General features: G+C 39.1%; 1 protein-coding gene across 4 annotated transcripts in view; it reads left to right on the top strand.

Annotated features, from left to right (window-relative positions):
- Nucleotides 1-19,443, top strand: part of LOC122401899 (mannosyl-oligosaccharide 1,2-alpha-mannosidase IA-like) — a 667,988-nt gene that overhangs the window by 601,689 nt on the left and 46,856 nt on the right. For 3 of the 4 annotated variants that reach the window (XM_043404324.1, XM_043404326.1, XM_043404325.1), the window contains one exon: nt 5,621-5,836. In XM_043404324.1, the coding sequence (XP_043260259.1) occupies nt 5,621-5,836 (216 nt within the window). Of the gene's footprint in view, nt 1-5,620; nt 5,849-19,443 lie in introns of all 4 variants that reach the window. The other variant, XM_043404327.1, reaches the window with a different exon arrangement.

The raw sequence follows: 19,443 nt of genomic DNA, 5'->3' as shown, positions 1-19,443 counted from the left end.
TAACGATTAAGAAGAAACTGCCCTCCTGGTCTAAGAAAATCCTTTGACAGACTGTCAATGGGACCTATTTTGCCTAAAACAACACAACTTTTTCGTCTGTTTAGCGCGAGGTGCGCGTGGGAACGAACGTTGAGGCTGAGAAAATGGTCGAAACGAGCGAGCAAGGTGTCGCCGCTACGGAATAGCGTAACAGAGGGAAAGTAATCGTACAAGACCGCAGGTCGTGCAGGAGCTTCGCCTCCCTCGTTGTTCTTCCTTCCGTTTCCTTCCACGGCAGGCTAATGGTTTAATCCTAACACGGATGTTAACCAGATTACCGGCGGAGGGCCGGTTCCCTGTGGTCGTCGCGGAACAAATTAGCCACGATTACGTGGAGAACGACTAAAAGGGTCGATCGTCTGCGATTCGCGCTACCGGCGGTCACGACGCCCTCTGCAATTTTCTGCAACGTCGCTCCCTTCCGCGACAACCAGCTTCCTGGGATCCCGTTGTCCTTCGCTCTCTACCTTCTCCTCTCCTGCCGGATTACCGTCCCCTCGAGTTTATGCTCGCTGGAAGGATTTTTTCACGGGGGAAGACTATTTCAACAACCCGGGGAAATAAAATTCAATCGAATGGAAAACTTGGCAAGCTGAACCAGACGTTGGTTTTGTAGGTTTTATATCCTTGATACAAGCTCGTCAAAATAGAGGATGTTCCATGTTAGGACTAAAATTTAATACAACAAAAAATTCATAAATGTTAAGAAGTTATAACGAAAATATGAACCGTGAAACTCGATTGAACCTCAAGACATTAAAATAAAAATCTTTTGCATTCAATTTCGTGAGTTTCCTTGCAATTTAATATAAACTTGAACAATAGTTCAAACTTTCATGACAACAAAAACTTATCCAAGAAAGAATATTTCTAGCATTTAAGATAAATGAGAAATATCAGAGAAAGATCAGAGAAACTAGACTCTGATAAAAAAGAATGTTTTAAGTTATCCACATAATTCTAAAAATATTTATTCGTCCCTCAACTAGCAGTTGCTCGCTTCAAACAAAATTTTAGTAAATAAAAAATCATCACATTTCATATTTTTATTATAATTCCTTAACATAGCATTTATGGATTTTTTTATCTTAGTTTTATTTGTGAAACACACTGTATAATAATGTTAAATTTCATATTTCTATTATAATTTCTTAACAAAGCATTTATGGATTTTTTTTTACATTACATTTTAGTCTTAATTTTATTTGTAAAACACACTGTATAATAATGTTAAATTTCATATTTCTATTATAATTTCTTAACAAAGCATTTATGGATTTTTTGATATATCACATTTTACTCTTAGTTTTATTTGTAAAACACACTGTATAACAATGTTAACCACATCGATGAATCGTTGGATTAAATTCTTAATCGATGGAAATTAAAATTTGCCTTCTATCAAATTACAAATTAATCTGCCCACACGACGTATAATTTGAAAATAATTTAATTACTTTCATAAATATAGAGACGATGTATTTTTAGGAAAGAATGAACGTTTCTTGAAAGAAGTCGGTATTTTCTCGATTCGCAAGCTCCTTTAGGTGCATTTTAATTAATCTTTGGTGACAATGGAGAGTCGATTGTCCATCGTGGGTGAGATTTTCGCGAGAAAGGAAAAGTCGAGGGACGATGAAGATGTTACGGCGTCGTCGGATCGGAAACCGAAGTGACGATGCAGAAAATTGCTCGTTGGTGGCAGCATGCGTTACCCCTCCGCTTGATCCATGCAATCAACTCGAATTTGTTCCGTGAAAAGTTCCGGGCGGGTTAAGAAATGACAAAGCGACGTCGCGACGTCCGTTTCTGCCCGATTGCGTGCGATTCCGCGTGATTGATGCCCCGTGGACGATGCGGCTAATGTTCAAGAACGAAGTTTCTGACCGTTGTCGTCACTCTCTGTCCAGTTGAGAGCACCGAATGAATGTCAGTAGGGCTGGGGACTACCCGAACAATTTACTCTTTTAGCCTTTGACAAGTGTCTGAACCTTACAATCGAAGATAGCAATTGCAATTGCATTCCAATGAGTCAAAATCATTTTGATCAGTGTGGAAGTTAAATACAAAGTTTCATTGAAATCTCGGAAGATAAAAACTAGAGAAACTCCGGCTCTTCCGTTGCCAAATTTCACTCTGTTCTCATCTATCATGAATTTATGAAATGGGCTCAAAAAATTCCACGAACTCTCTCTCTCTCTCTCTTTCTCTGCTTCCGTCCTTTCCGATTTATTGCCTTTTTTTTGGACGATGACCGCAGAGCCAGAGAGAAGGACTCACTTCTGTTGGTGCCACCGGCCAGGGCCCACAGATATTATATTGCCCCCTGAATTATACCGTCATAAAAACGTGATGAAGCGACCGCGGACTGGCAGAGCCCCGGCGAACGGCACGAAAAATCAAAGGGAACGGGAATAATGGTCAACGAACGGCCAGACAGGCTAATATATTCGTTTTTCTCCGTACGATTCGCGATGCTGTCCTCGCCTAAGGATCTGTCCATTATTTTTCGCCTCGACGACGCGTTTTGACGAACCTTTAAAAACAGTCGCGATCGCTTGGGTGAACTCCTTTCGTTTCAAACTTTGAATCAACGCAATAAGGAAACATCGTCGTTTCTGGATCGAATATCGGTATGGAAAGGTCGACGAAATTGGAAAAACTAACAAAATATCATTTTTATGCAACATAGCAATATTAAAGAATCTAGACTAGCGTTTATATGCCTGAATTCCAAAGCAACACGTGTCCGTAAAGAAATATCGAAGAAAATATAGCAATCTAAGTTTTTACAAGTTTTACTTTAACCTAATAAATGAGGACCTCTTTAAAAAAAAAGTAAACGTTTCTTAAACCATTATTATATTTTAAATTTGACTGTTACCAGTCAAAAGAGTGATAAAATAAAATTTCCAATGAATTTATAATATTTTAGTTTTTTTTGAAGGTTTTTTAAGTTTTCTTTTTCTGCAAGCAAGTGGAACATGTGTATAAAAAAATAGTATGTGAATTAAACCGAAGTCTTGGAAGTAATAAAAAGAGGCCTCGAACGCAAATAACTACCCCCAGTTATGTCGATCCTCGAGGAACTATCGAAAAGTGGCGCTGGGTGTTTTACAGCGGGCAAGATGCAGCTTCGAACTGCATCGCGGAGCACGATGCTCGAAGTTTGCTCATCCTAGGATGGTACCAAGAGCTCCTCGTTTCCTCAAACACGTTTGAAAGCTAGCTAGATAAACATCGTTCCTGGAAATCTTCGACGGAGCGAAATTCATTTGATTTCGAGGAAGAAAACGCGTTCCCCCCCCCCGCGTATCGTCGGAAACCGCGAAGAATAGAAGGCACGAGGGGGAAAAAGGGGGATAAACGGCGGGTAGCGTGGTCAAAGCGATCTCCCCGGGGACTTTGAAGTATCCTTGGCTAGCCACACGTTTGTTTTTCCTGGTCTCTGCTCCCCGGGAACTCATCTCGCGGCGTAATTATCGACGAGAACGCTCCGTGGATTGCGTACCCGTGCAACCTGCGACGAAACCACCATCCTATAACGTGCATCGCGTCGTTAATTTAGTATTTATTTATTTATTTTTCGAGTACACGCGTTACCTCGATTGTTCACCTTCGACTACCTCGAATGATCTCGTTATTTTTATGGATATGGAGAAACCTTCAGGATTTATTTTACACTCTGGCTTTTTCTCATTATTGGATTCTACAAAGTTCGTGAAGATTATTTAGCAAATAGAAAAGAAAGCAACACTTAGTTAGGAATTCAATAATTTACTAAGAATTTGAATATATAAACATAAAAGGAGCTAACAGAAAATTTGTACGAGTTCTTGAAAATCTGAATCTAATCATTTAAATCTTGTATTCTGTGCAAAAATTCTATTATGGGAGGGGTCTTCAATTTTCATGGGATAGAGAAGATAAAACGGCCTGGGAAATGAATTTTGTTCAAAATCGATATCGTGGTTAGCTCTAGAGAGAACTATTTAGCAACTAACAAGCATTTTGTATTTAAATTTAAATTAATTTTCGATTAAATAAGTAATTTATGGTGCAGTTTTATCGTACATTAATCGTACGATCAGTAGAAATTGTTGAAACTTCTTAGGGTATGTAGAGTCAAAGTAAATGTTAAAATAAAAATAGAAGATAGCAAAAATTATAGTAGGTGATATGGTCATCAGATAGGGGATGAAATGCCCTTTAAAATGAGCGTTTGTGGGAGTGGTTAGCTTTATTAGTTCCGGAGATATAGCGATTTTAGTTTCAAGTCAATCGCGTCAAAGTAAATTGCAAAATAAACATAGAAGATGAAATAAATTGTAATAGTTTTTACAGTCATCAGATAGGGGATGAAATGCCCTTTAAAATGAGCGTATGTGCGAGTCGATAGCGTAATTAGTTCCGGAGATATAGCGATTTTAGTTTCAAGTCGCGTGGGTCGAAGCGTTTGTTTACATCGCGAGGTCAATGAACTTTCACTACGTCTTGCACGTGCTCGTAGTATTACGTCACTCAGTCACGTGCGCGCGAGAGAGAGGCCAGACGCGTCAGACGGAGACAGAGATAGTCGAATGAGAAAAATTAGCTTCTACATAAATTACGATATCTCGAAAACGGAAAGTCCGATCGACAAAAACCAAAAACCGTCTTAAAGGGGAAGGTTCACCGCCTCTAACAAAACCTTAATAATTAATAAAACCATAGTAGTTTCGGAACTGCACGCGTCCAAAGTTTAACTATTTTTAATACGCGTTAATAGCCTTTTCTAAGGCGGAGACTGGAGAAATTGAAAAATCACCCTTTCATTTAAATTACGATATCTCGAAAACGGAAAGTCCGATCGACAAAAACCAAAAGCCATTTTGAAGGGGAAGGTTCACCGCTTCTAACGGTGGTTGAATAATTAATAAAACCCTAGTAGTTTCGGAACTGCACGCGTCCAAAGTTTAACTATTTTTAATACGCGTTAATAGCCTTCTCTAAGGCGGAGACTGGAGAAATTGAAAAATCACCCTTTCATTTAAATTACGATATCTCGAAAACGGAAAGTCCGATCGACAAAAACCAAAAGCCATTTTGAAGGGGAAGGTTCAGCGCTTCTAACGGTGGTTCAATAATTAATAAAACCCTAGTAGTTTCGGAACTGCACGCGTCCAAAGTTTAACTATCTTTATATGCATTATTAGACTGTTCTAAGACAGTGGAAACTAAAGATTCTCTCCTTTCCTCTTTGCTATACATATATACAGAGTTTGGTATCAAATTTTGTCCAGTTTTTTCAACGAAATATAAATCATTCAACCGGTCAGATGCTCGATTGTGATAGGCAAGGAAGACTACATATTTTTCTCAGAATACAAACAATAAGAATAGATATAAATATTGTAAAATTCATTGTACATATATTATAGGAAACTACGTGGAGTTAAATGGCGTTAAAATAATATTGTGTGTTAGAAATAGTAGGTGGGTTCAGTGTTAAGTAATTTGGAGGCTCTCAAACCCTCGTTTTATTAATATTTGAAAGGAATAACACTTTCTAACACTGACCATATGGCATTTGTTTGTACAGATGATGAAGCATGGCTGGAACAATTACGTGAGGTACGCCTGGGGGAAGAACGAGCTCAGGCCGATCTCGAAACGGGGTCACAGCGCGAGCATCTTCGGTGCATCGAACATGGGCGCGACCATCGTCGATGGCCTTGACACCCTCTACATCATGGGCCTCCACGACGAGTTCAAGCAGGGCCGCGACTGGATCGCCGAGAACCTCGATTTCGACATAGTGAGTACAAATGCTTTGGTATCTTTGCTTGTTTCGCGTGGAAAATCGTAACGTCGACCTCAAAGACCGGAGATCGTCTTTGTTCCACTTTGCTGAGGTGTCTTTGGACCCAGTTTCGACGTCGAGCGACTTTGCGCTTTGATTAGAGACGTGAAAATCATTTTAGCGCCGTGGCGACAACGCGAGAGGTCGCGAATCGAGATCTTTGACGAGGCCCTGTTAATATTCTACCAATTTTCACGAATTTTTCTTAAACAAATGAACGTAAATTTGCAATACCTTTGAAAAATCACGTCTTGACTGCAATTTAAATTTCTTATATACGTTTCGTGTAATATCGAACAATAGAAAATTGCAGGAGTATCGTGAAACGTGTTGCATTTATAATTTAAAGAAAGCATGATGAGTAAATTAATTCTTGCTCCGTGTATTTTAAAGCTTGTAATATCCTTTTGCGTGACCGTTTGAAGCTTATGCCGTTCCACTCGGTTTCTTTCCAAAGGGATTTAATAATTGAAAACGTTTTCAAAAATGCAGTCGGAACTGCACGTGAATAATTTCGCCGTTGCGAATCGTTCGGCTGCTCTCTATCGTAAATTAAACACGACGTTTTTTTGCGCATGTTTTGCCGCGTGGATTCTGTGCGAAATAATTTTTTCGACCGACGCCCCGAACGCGAAAGTCGTACGAAACGCGATTGGGAACGATTTTAATTTTAAACGACGGTGATTAAGCAGCTTGTAGCGGGTTGCGGGTATTCGAAGAGCTTGAGAGAAATATACTGGGTCAAAGAGAGATGGACGAGGAAATAGCAAAAACAGGAGATTCTCCGTCAGAGGATCAGATCCCACGAGGATTCGTACGTAATCCCTCGAGGATCAAGATCCATTAAGTTGGTTAATCGAGACATCACCGTGTATAGATTCTTTTCTCTTTCATCGATGCATCAGGAATATTCATTATTCCAGGAAACAGTAATGAGTAGAATATTATGAACGTATTAATGTTTGTTTATTTAATCGAATTGGTAAACAAAACATTGGCTGTTTACAGACTGATTGTCGGATGTAATAACGTCATAGCAACTGTGTAGCATTATTAGAGTTTAAGAAACGAAGATTCGAGAGGAATCCTTGCCCCTGTGTGTATCTTTCTCTACGATATTAATATCAACATTCCATTACGAGTTATTGTATTTCCACGATTGGTGATGGGAAAATTCTTCGGTATAATACAGTCGCGAGCATACCATAAATATCGAGACACATTCTACGGAAATTATGACATTCTAGGCTAGAAATAGACATCGCAAACTCTATTTGGACATTCTGTATACAAATTTAAATTCATTTTTAATTAAACACACAATTTATAATCCAGTTTTATCGCAAACAACGTGTATTTAAGTGGAGAATATGTAGAAATTCTAATAATATTGAGAAAGTTGGTCCTTGACACCGTAAAGTGAGAAAAACCCAATAAAAATGGTTCAATTTTCAAACGACCATAACTCCTACAATAGTGAACGGATTTGATTGAAATTTATTTTTGAAGTAGAGCTCATGGATACCTACAAAAAAGTATTAGACAAAATTTCCGTACAACGTCAAACAAATGTAATAAAAATGAAAAACGTATTTTTAAGAAAAATCGACAGGGGGTAGGTGCCTAAATTTTTCGGCGAAAAAAAAAAATTTCAAATCGTTCTAAAAAAAATATTTTTGGCTGCAGGGGTCAATTACAATCATTTTTGGTCAATAGACATACCACCGAAATCCTACCCACTTTCGAGAAAAAAATTCGAGTAGGTGTTAAATTTTTCGATAAAATTAAGAATTTTGAAATCGTTATAAAAAAATTATTTTTAGTTGTAGGTGTCAATTACAATTATTTTTGATAAATAGACAGACCCCCGAAATCCTACCCACTTTCGAGAAAAAAATTCGAGAAGGTGTTAAATTTGTCGACAAAATTAAAATTTTCAAATTCTCATAAAAAAATTATTTTTAGTTGTAGGGGTCCATTACAATCATTTTTGGTGAATACACATACCCCCGAAATCCTACCCACTTTTGAGAAAAAAATTCGAGTACATGTGAAATTTGTCGACAAAATTAAAAATTTTCAAATTATAATAAAAAAATTATTTTTAGTTGTAGAGGTCAATTACAATCATTTTTGGTGAATAGACATACCCTTGAATTCCTACCCACTTTCGAGAAAAAAAATTCTTTACCGAAAATATTTTAGGTCTGACCATATCATTGATATGTTTCACTGAAATTTCAAGCAAATCTTTAAAATGTCATAACTCCTGAACGGATTGGACGATTTTAATGTTTAAAAAAGCAAACTATGCGTATTTTAGTGGAAAATATGTACAAATCGTAAAAATATTGGAAAACTTGATCCTTGAACCCGCAAAATGAGAAAAACCCCATAAAAATGGTTCAATTTTCAAACAGTCATAACTTCTACAATAGTGAATATATTTCATTAAAATTTGGGGGGGAAGTAGAGTTTATGGATACCTACAAAGAAGTATTAAACAACTTTTCTGTAGAACGTTAAACAAATTTATTAAAAATGGAAAACTAATTTCTAAGAAAAATCGGGGGTGCCTTATTTTTCGGTGAAAAATAAAAAATTCAAATCTTTCTAAAAAAAATATTCTTGGCTGCAGGGGTCAATTACAATCATTTTTGGCCATTACACATGGTCCCTAATACCTATCCACTTTCGAGAAAAAAATTCAGGAATTTGGATAAATTTTTCGACAAAATTAAAAAATTTCAAATCGTTCTGGAAAAATTATTTTCGATTGCGGGGGTCAATTGCAATAACTTTTGGTGAACAGACCTACCCCCGAAATCCTAACCACTTTCTAGAAAAAAATTCAGTAAGGGCGGAAATTTAAACATTAATAACTTTTTAACAAAGCCTCCATCAACAAATTAGTGTCCTTGATTTTCGTCTTATTTTGGCTTCTAGAATCTCCCGTTAAAATTTTTCTTAGGGGTGTCCGGAATATTCCTATTTCGATTCCAAGTTTTGTCCATTTTTGTTACAAAAAAATCAGTTGCGGTAGGTTTAGTGTTAAATTTTGTCGTTCAGATTGTAGTCGTGACGCTAATGGACTCCTAATACTTGACAAAGACCCATCATCTTTGTTTCGAAAATCTAAATTGGTGTTATAAATGCAACTGTGGAGAAGCTCGAACGAATCGTCGTCTCCGTGACCCAATAACCCGACGAAGAAGAGCAATTCGAAAGAGTAGGATCGTTTAACCTGCCCGAGTCGATTGAAGTGAAACAACCCTTACCGCGGACCGCTAATAATTCTCGTTCCGGCACGGGACGTTCGACGCGACGCGTCCCCTCGCGTCGGGGATTAACAATCCAGGGCCAGACCTCGTTAATTAACTTAATCGTTATGTAAATCAGTGTCCTCGGTGCATCTCGCGGAGAAAGGGATCGCGAACGGGGAATAAACTTCGTCCGGGCGTTTTCGCCGTCAGACACCGGTCCCATAAGCACACCAGCCCAACCAAACTTGGCTCGGTTTATCCGAACTTGGTAACAGTCCTGTTACTTCTGCGTCCCACTGAAACTCTCCGTTACTCCAGCCATCCACGGGAACACCCGCGCTGCAGAAGAGAGTATTCCTAAGTAGATAACTTGTCGTATTAACCGGTAACCGCCCTGTCGACCGGCCCGGGAATTCATGCCTCCTGTTTCGCAGCTGTGCGTTGGCTACCAAACTCCCCAACTATAATTGCATCCTTAGTAATGAAGAAGGAGAGTTCTTTGGTAACATTCGTGGACGGAATAACAGAATTACTCGAGACGTCTGCGTAGAAATTCGTATGAATTGCTGTCTAATCGTGTTTCACATTCCGAACGTTTCTGGGGAAATTTAAAGGGACTTTTACGGTAAAAGTACTTGGAACAGAAGTTTCTATGTGAATAGATACATGTAAATGAATTTTATAAAGCTCCAACATAAGGTATGTAATAATCTCATGTAAGAGGAATTTATAAACTTTTATCTCGTTTCTTCTAAATTTTTATTCCAAATAGAACTTCTATTTATCTTTCATAATCGGAACTTTTGTTCGGAGAACTTTTCTAATAAAAGTTTCGTTTGAATTATTTCAACGGAACTTGTTAAAGTTTTACAACTGTTTCAAATTGCATAAATTTTATGTTTTTCAGTTGTTCATCAATTTGTACGCCACCATACTTCTTATAGAAATTATTCATCGAGGCTTGTTTTAATTACGAAATTAAGGGACGCGTGATAGCGAATATTAAACGACCACGAATTGAGTTTCTCTTATTCGGTTAATTTGACGATCGTTCGAATCGTTCTGAACCGTCGTTTCGTTTATTAAATACCGATCGAATTTACAAAATTCCAACGACCCTGGAATTTCAAGCGTTTCGCGACAAATCGATGGGAATTCTAAAACATTTGGCTTCTCGCTTGGAAGGGGATTTCGATTCTTCGCGTGGATAATAGGACGTTGAACATTTTCTTGGTTCGTGCCAACCACAACTATTTATGGTGGATTCCGGTACGGATAACTTCGCTGGAGAACTCGTTCATTTTTCCCAAAATTTCTCGACAAACGCGATTTTCGAGCGTCGTAATTTCGAGCTCAAACGTAATAACAGATTTTCAGTGGGGAGCTGAATCGCGAAACGACAGGAACAAAAGCCACCGTTCGTTCCATTGAACCGCGTAACTAATCCCTCATTGTATTTGAAATTCAAATGCCTGGGGCTATTTCGGTAAAAATAATTTTTCCACAGGCGAAACCACTTTGACAACTCGAACAACGAACACATCGCGCAGCGTGAAAAATATTTGTTGACTCCGTTTTAGCCGACTGTCGAAAATGCCTCGCGTTTGTTGTGAAAATAATTGCTTTTTGGAGAAATAAAATGAAACGTGCATTATCCTAGTTTTCGAAACCTTTGATGAATTTTGAGTTTAAGAATCGTTTGAAAGCAAGACGTTAGTGTTTGGCGAATATTTCTTTGGTTCCGCTTCCGCGAATCGTAACAGATACGAGATTGGACCCTTCGAGGTTCTCCCGTTTCCGGTTATGGATGTTCGTTTTCTTTATTCGGTGGTTCCCTCCTTTTTCCTTGTCTCGACGGATAAGATGCGATAACTTGGCCGTGTATCGACTTCTATGATATTCCAGGATTCCGAGTTGCGATCGAATTTTGATAATGCACTTTCTTCGAGGGAAACTACGTAGTCTGTCGCTGTTTATTCGCTCTCCTCTGAAAGGATATTCGCAAAAACTGTCGAGCATGGCACAGAATGCGATATAATATGATACGACGCGTGTAGAAAGTTTTTTTATGTAACAAAAACGTAGCAGAGAAAGCGTCTTCTGAGAAGAATTTTACAAATAATAATAAGAATAGCTTGTTGCTATATATTTGATAAATTAATATACGAATAGTTTGCCCATGGTTACCAATTTTAACGCTAAACCTATTGCGACCGGTCAAATGTTCGTTTCTAAAATTTTGTTTAGAATTTCTAACATATAATGATATTTTAGCGCCATTTAATTTCACGACTTTTCTTCTAAGTGTAATGAATTTTAGAATATTCGCTATTCTTATTCTTATTGTTTGTTTTCTGACAAACTGGATAAAATTTTGTATTAAATTCTGGTTAGCTTGGAAAGGAGAGAATCATCAGTTTCCACCGTCTTGGAACAGTTTTCCAATGCATATCAGAACAGTTAAAATTTCGAAGAATTTGAACGCCCAACAACTGAATTATTTTACTTAATGTTGATTTTTACCAAATTGGTAAATGGGTTAAATGAGCTAATGGAGGATTACATAAATATTGAAATAATTACATCGACATTAGTTTGAAGTTGCGGAGCGTCACAGCGGAATAATCCGCTTAAGGTTCGAAAAAACGAAACCGTAATATTTCGGTTTAAAAAGTAGCTCGACGCGGAACCACATGGGTCACCCGATACCCCAGAACGTGACCATAGCGTGAACACCGGTGTGCACTGAATATTATTTGACCAGAGCGTGACCGTAACAGAAAGGCTTTTTTTATCCAGTCGAGGATCGTTCCATTTGTGGGTTTATAAAAATTTATATCATTCGCGATTCAACGAACGAAACGGAGAGCTACAAACCCTAGTTACATAGTTTCGAACTTACTATTACTCAGTAATATTCGAAAAAATATCAGTTTATCAAACCTGAACTGTTTAAATGAAACGCTGGGTCCCAGAATACCCATCGCGTGTCGTGTTGTATAATTTCCCCAATTCTCTAACCGTGTTATAGGAGAGAGAGAAATTCTCTAACCATGTTAGAGCAAATGCCGCGTTATTTGTACGTAATTAACACATTGCCTGACAAATTGAATTTGTATGAATTTTTCACGCTCTTCTTCATTTTGTAGTATTAAAGAAATTGCTGGACATAATTTCCTTCTGCGAAGATATATGTTTTGTGTCGATGTTACAGTGAAACACCGAAATCTGGAGAATGTCGACTTTCACAGGTGAATGTCAACATTCACATAGTCGCTTCATGTATGTCCGAAATATTTGCTAAACACCCTTATTTCTGACTTACACTGGTAAATGTTGACATTCACCATACACTAATGGTGAGTGTTGAACATGTTGGAGATTTATATTTTCTTCTCCGTAATTCAGTCGCTATAAAACGTCACAAGGGTGACGTAACTTTTTCGTCTCTCATTCTGAAAGGATCTAACCCAGACCTAACCCAGACCTAACCCAGATCTAACTCAGATCTAATCCAGACCTAACCCAGATCTAATTCAGATCTAACCCAGACCTAACCCAGATCTAATTCAGATCTAACCCAGACCTAACCCAGACCTAACCGAGATCTAATCCAGACCTAACCCAGATCTAATCCAGACCTAACCCAGACCTAACCCAGACCTAACCGAGATCTAATCCAGACCTAACCCAGATCTAATCCAGACCTAACCCAGACCTAACCGAAATCTAATCCAGACCTAACCCAGACCTAACCGAAATCTAATCCAGACCTAACCCAGACCTAACCGAAATCTAATCCAGACCTAACCCAGACCTGACCCAGACCCTAGATTGGGTTAGGTCTGGGTTAGGTCTGGATTAGATCTGAGTTAGGTCTGGGTTAGGTCTGGGTTAGGTCTGGGTTAGGTCTGGATTAGATCTGAGTTAGGTCTGGGTTAGGTCTGGGTTAGGTCTGGGTTAGGTCTGGATTAGATCTGAGTTAGGTCTGGGTTAGGTCTGGATTAGATCTGAGTTAGGTCTGGGTTAGGTCTGGGTTAGGTCTGGATTAGATTTGAGTTAGGTCTGGGTTAGGTCTGGATTAGATCTGAGTTAGGTCTGGGTTAGGTCTGGGTTAGGTCTGGGTTAGGTCTGGGTTAGGTCTGGAATAAGTCTGAATTAAGTCTGGGTTAGGTCTGGGTTAGGTCTGGGTTAGAAAAAGATCACGATTTACTGCAGTATCCATTTAGTATAAATTAGGGTATCGGAAAAAAAATTAAGAAAACGTTGCTCGCGTTATCAAAGCTTGCATAAGACTGACAAAGCTGATTGACTCCGAGCAGAACAAAGGATTTGGCAGGAGAGAGCCAGTCGCTTGTTTTTTGACTCTTCTGTTTTGGACCTCCACCAGAGCATATCTGTGATTGTCGACACACACCGGAGAGGGTCCGAATGTACAACCATGTAATGAAATATTCGATCTTTCACCGACGTATTTGGTATCTGTTGACATTCACCGGTGAAAGTTGACATTCTCCAATTTCGGTCATTCACGGTAACATCGACATTTCAGATGTTTTTGAAGACGTTTATTGCATAGGTTGATGCATGTTGAGAGGAGAGATTAGAATAATCCTAATATGTCTGTCTTAATTGTCGAACGTTTAGACAGAAAGAACGTAAGCCACTTGCAATGTTAATATATTTAATATTCACTTCCAACAAGAAAAAGCGTAGACAGAACACATGAGAAATTTAGCTATCTATTTCAAAAATACCTTAACTTTGCTAGTAATTTTTTATTCGTCTTTAACAGACTGGTATTTGCACTTTCTCTACCAGTAAGCCATTCCTGTCATTATATAGTTTAAAACTGTATATCATATCTCAAGTATAGGTTCCTATAAAATAACAAAAATGACTAGCTTTCAAACCCCCAAAACGTTGATATGGTTTGATCAAGAACTACGATCTCCTGTGCTCTGTTTAGTCTGATAAATCACTGTTTCTTTGCACGTTGCACTCGAATTCCTGACAGAGACATTCCCTGCAGCCCAATATAGATGTATTATTGCCCCCCTTCCCCCCCCCCCCCTAGTATTTTGCAACCTTCGTTTGGCAACGAGCACCATCGTTCGTTTCGAAAGTCGAAAGGCTGCAAGGTTCGATGCGTACATTTTCTCGAAGCTTCTCGCCGCTACGTGATATAACAAGAGAAAGAGAGAGGGTGGGGGGGGGAAGAAAGTGGATTAAAAAACACGGTCGAAGGGGGTCGTTGAAGGTATTAATCTTCCGGTGGCTATCCGGTGCAGCGCGTCGACCGAACCGAAATCAATTTCAATGCTGCACGTATGCAAAAGGGATACGGCCGCGGGTGAATACACCCGTACGATATATATTACCTTCTGCAAGATTTATAAAAGAATGAAAACAGTGCACGGGAGGCTGGACAGAGGGCGAGGGGGGTGGGGGGAGACAACTACCAGTGGCCAAGGTGGGAACCGATCGCGAACGGGTTATATGGACTGGTCCGCGATTCGGACGGGCGATAAATTCGAGGAGGAAGCTGCACGGGGCCTAACCGTCCTGTGTAAAACGAAAAACCGCCTCGTATTATGCGCTAGCCGTGGCCCACGTGAACCTAAATGGGAGGCAACACCAAATCCGACACCTGACGCCATTCTCTCTCCAAAAACATCACTCTTTCTCATCTTCGGGCTGGGATGTCGAATCTCTGCTAGGCTTAGAGCAATGAAATCACAGTTTTAAGTGTTAAGAAATGTGTTTGTGGACCTGGACTCTACTTCACAAAGATTAATCACGAGATTGATCCTCCTAGAATATAAGGAAGCTTGGATGGAGTGTAACAAGTAGCTCAACTTGTCTATCGTGTTCCAGAAAAGTGGATACATGACTCCCAGCGAATGATCGAACAGGGTACAGTTTGCAGAGATGTATTGCTCGTCCGAGAGAAGATGGCTACTTCGTTTGTTCGCCAGCCAGTACACATTAGAGTATTTAATAGGATTGTGTTAGTGTCTTCTACGACTATATAGTTAGGAATTGCTAGAGCCAAGTTACCAGTTGAGCAGCTTTCACGATTCATGACTAATTGTAAGAGAAGGTTGTCGAAATCCTGCCATTCATTCATAAGTCGTTACGAGGTATAAAACGAGTTTGACAGCGTTAGTTATTAACGTGGTCTTGTTTCGTGGAACCAGTATTGAGAATCGCCAACGCTATGAGTAAAGTCGTGAACAGTCATTGATTGTCACTTGTGAAACTATAGCAACCTAGGAAATATATATTTTACTGTAGCTTTCTGACAATAGTCGGTTCAATGTTCACTTTGGTTGCTAAGTTACGCCAGTGCAGAGCAACTGTTCGTTTCCGTTGATGCTACTCTGCATATTTCGTGCACGCATTGTTCCTGGAGACACTGCGCGCACCGAAGTCGTTGGTGCATTTTTAATGAAGTCCCTTTCTAGAAGAGTCCCGCCGTTTTCGGTGCCTTTGTGGCCAACTGCGGCCCGGGCACGCCTGCGCCGGTGAATTTTATTTTATTTGTTGGCCTCGGGAGACACCTACTGCCATTGAATGCCGACCTTGCCGCGCCCTGCTATACGAATCGCCAGTATTTCTCGAAATTACGAAACGACGGTCCCAGCGTCTAGTAATTCCCTTCGTGAGTACATCGCTACCAAACGCTTTTTAGGCCAAGGTCTATATTTTATTATATTGATTGATGTATGCAGATTATAAGTGGTCAAATAATTTATTTTTGTCTTTCAATGTAAAACAATTGAGAACCTGGAGAATTTTGTATGGTAGACAGGAGATAGAGACATCGTATTTAGCCAAATTTTATAACTGTTTATTGTACAGAGTTCTTGAAGACTCTAATCCAGACCTAACCCAGATCTAATCCAGATCTAACCCAGATGTATATCCAGACCTAACCCAGATTTAACCCAGATCTAACCCAGACCTAACCCAGTTCCTGAAGACTCTAATCCAGACCTAACCCAGATCTAATCCAGATCTAATCCAGACCTAACCCAGTTCCTGAAGTCTCTAATCCAGACCTAACCCAGATCTAATCCAGATCTAACCCAGACCTAACCCAGACCTAACCCAGATGTATATCCAGACCTAACCCAGATTTAACCCAGATCTAACCCAGACCTAACCCAGTTCCTGAAGACTCTAATCCAGACCTAACCCAGATCTAATCCAGATCTAATCCAGACCTAACCCAGTTCCTGAAGTCTCTAATCCAGACCTAACCCAGATCTAATCCAGATCTAACCCAGACCTAACCCAGATCTAACCCAGATGTATATCCAGACCTAACCCAGATTTAACCCAGATCTAACCCAGACCTAACCCAGTTCCTGAAGACTCTAATCCAGACCTAACCCAGATCTAATCCAGATCTTATCCAGACCTAACCCAGTTCCTGAAGTCTCTAATCCAGACCTAACCCAGATCTAATCCAGATCTAACCCAGACCTAACCCAGATCTAACCCAGATGTATATCCAGACCTAACCCAGATTTAACCCAGATCTAACCCAGACCTAACCCAGTTCCTGAAGACTCTAATCCAGACCTAACCCAGATCTAATCCAGATCTAATCCAGACCTAACCCAGTTCCTGAAGTCTCTAATCCAGACCTAACCCAGATCTAATCCAGATCTAATCCAGACCTAACCCAGATCTAATCTAGATCTAATCCAGACCTGACCCAGAACAAACCCAGATCTAACCCAGATCTAACCCAGATCTAACCCAGTTTCTAAAGACTCTAATTCTTTCGTTAAAAAATAATAATGAAAAATTACAAGAGCGTACATTTGTTTTTAATGTAGTTGTTACCAGCTGTAGCGTTTAACCGCCTCGTTTTTAAGGATTACGTGGCCAATGAGAGTGTGTTAATTATATTTAAGCACGCCTCGTGAGAATTGCTGAGAAATATGTGACAAAAATGAGCGAGGAATACAGTATTTCAGGAGCAATCGCGAAGCCCATCGTCAGCCCCGATTCGAAGTAACCCGGCCAAATGGCGCGTCAGTTTCGTTTATGTTCTCAAATTAGTCGGACGATAATCCACCGAACGACCAGCCGCGGTTCAATAAGAAAACGCCCGGAGACGGCGCACCAGGCGATAATGAACTCCGACGATTCCGTTCGAGTGACTCTGCCCGCCAAGTGTCCGGCCAGCTCGAGACTGGCGGAACTGTGGCCACGGAATCGTCTCGAAGCGATAAAAAGAGCTTATTACCGCGACTACCGGGGGCATAATGCCGCGATTAAACCCTCCAATTTCCCATTTTTCCCTCGTTTTCGTCGCTAAACGTTCAACGTTCACGCGTAGAATTTTACGGACCTGATAATTGCCGCGACGAACCCCTTTTCGTCAAAATCGACAGCACTTGTCGCTTCAACAAACGGATATTTTTTTTAGAAAAAATAACATCAAACGTGATAATTTTGGAGATGAAAGAACGAATGTTAAATTCATTTAAAATGAAGTTGAGATACCCGGAACGTTTCTGGCAGTTCTCCACAATCGTCACAATATTATAAGTCGTCGATCATTTTCGTAAGGAATAGTTTGAATAACGCTTATCGCGAAACGTTGAACAGTTGATAAATTACAACCTCGCGATCGCAATGAATTGCAATCCTTCTGGCGCTGTATAAAATGAAAACATCATAGTACCGGACACGATTGTAAAACAACAATCGATCGGCGGCCACGATCGACCGATCGTTAAGAAGAGAAATGACATCCTCGAGCCATGTTAACACAAAGGATCCAAGGCTCGCTCGATCCTCTCGGGGGCTTCTCAAAAGAGTGTCACGGCGTCGTAATTCAATATCGATATCAATACGCCTACTCGTGTCGATTCGTTTGACTTCGAGGCTCGATAACTCGCGTTCGAAACGCCGAGTCGCGTCGCCATCGACGAGATACAGAGTCTTTCAAAATCGTGTAAATTTTAAGAAAATCGTGACTTTAAACGACTATACACTTTGTTCCTTTTATTCTAGTTCGAACGATAAATGCACTTATATCTATCAAAATTATCTTTGATTCTTCTATTTCAAGCGAATGTAAAACTTGTGCTATCACGAAAAATTTAATTATTCTTGTTCTGTAATTATATAATGATTCTCTGTTTTAAAAATCGTTTAAAATCGACACCTTCGTATCGAGAATACTTTTCAGATTTAAACGAGCCTCGAAGATTCGGAGGATGTTTCAAAATCGTGTAAATTTTAATAAAATTGTGACTTTAATCGACTACCAAACACACTTCGTTCCTTATATTCTAGTTCGAACGATAAATGCACTTATATCTATCAAAATTATCTTTGATTCTTCTATTTCAAGCGAATGTAAAACTTGTGCTATCACGAAAAATTTAATTATTCTTGTTCTGTAATTATATAATGATTCTCTGTTTTAAAAATCGTTTAAAATCGACACCTTCGTATCGAGAATACTTTTCAGATTTAAACGAGCCTCGAAGATTCGGAGGATGTTTCAAAATCGTGTAAATTTTAATAAAATTGTGACTTTAAACGACTACCAAACACACTTCGTTCCTTATATTCTAGTTCGAACGATAAATGCACTTATATCTATCAAAATTATCTTTGATTCTTCTATTTCAAGCGAATGTAAAACTTGTGCTATCACGAAAAATTTAACTATTCTTGTTCTGTAATTATATAATGATTCTCTGTTTTAAAAATCGTTTAAAATCGACACCTTCGTATCGAGAATACTTTTCAGATTTAAACGAGCCTCGAAGATTCGGAGGATGTTTCAAAATCGTGTAAATTTTAATAAAATTGTGACTTTAAACGACTACCAAACACACTTCGTTCCTTATATTCTAGTTCGAACGATAAATGCACTTATATCTATCAAAATTATCTTTGATTCTTCTATTTCAAGCGAATGTAAAACTTGTGCTATCACGAAAAATTTAATTATTCTTGTTCTGTAATTATATAATGATTCTCTGTTTTAAAAATCGTTTAAAATCGACACCTTCGTATCGAGAATACTTTTCAGATTTAAACGAGCCTCGAAGATTCGGAGGATGTTTCAAAATCGTGTAAATTTTAATAAAATTGTGACTTTAAACGACTACCAAACACACTTTGTTCCTTTTATTCTAGTTCGAACGATAAATGCACTTATATCTATCAAAATTATCTTTGATTCTTCTATTTCAAGCGAATGTAAAACTTGTGCTATCACGAAAAATTTAATTATTCTTGTTCTGTAATTATATAATGATT

This window comes from Colletes gigas, unplaced genomic scaffold (assembly GCF_013123115.1).
Source record: "Colletes gigas isolate AHSC1104 unplaced genomic scaffold, ASM1312311v1 Colletes_gigas_Sc00029, whole genome shotgun sequence".
Taxonomy (NCBI): Eukaryota; Metazoa; Arthropoda; class Insecta; order Hymenoptera; family Colletidae; genus Colletes; species Colletes gigas.
The sequence above is the reverse complement of the archived record's forward strand: the minus strand, read 5'-3'. Positions and strand labels throughout refer to the sequence as shown.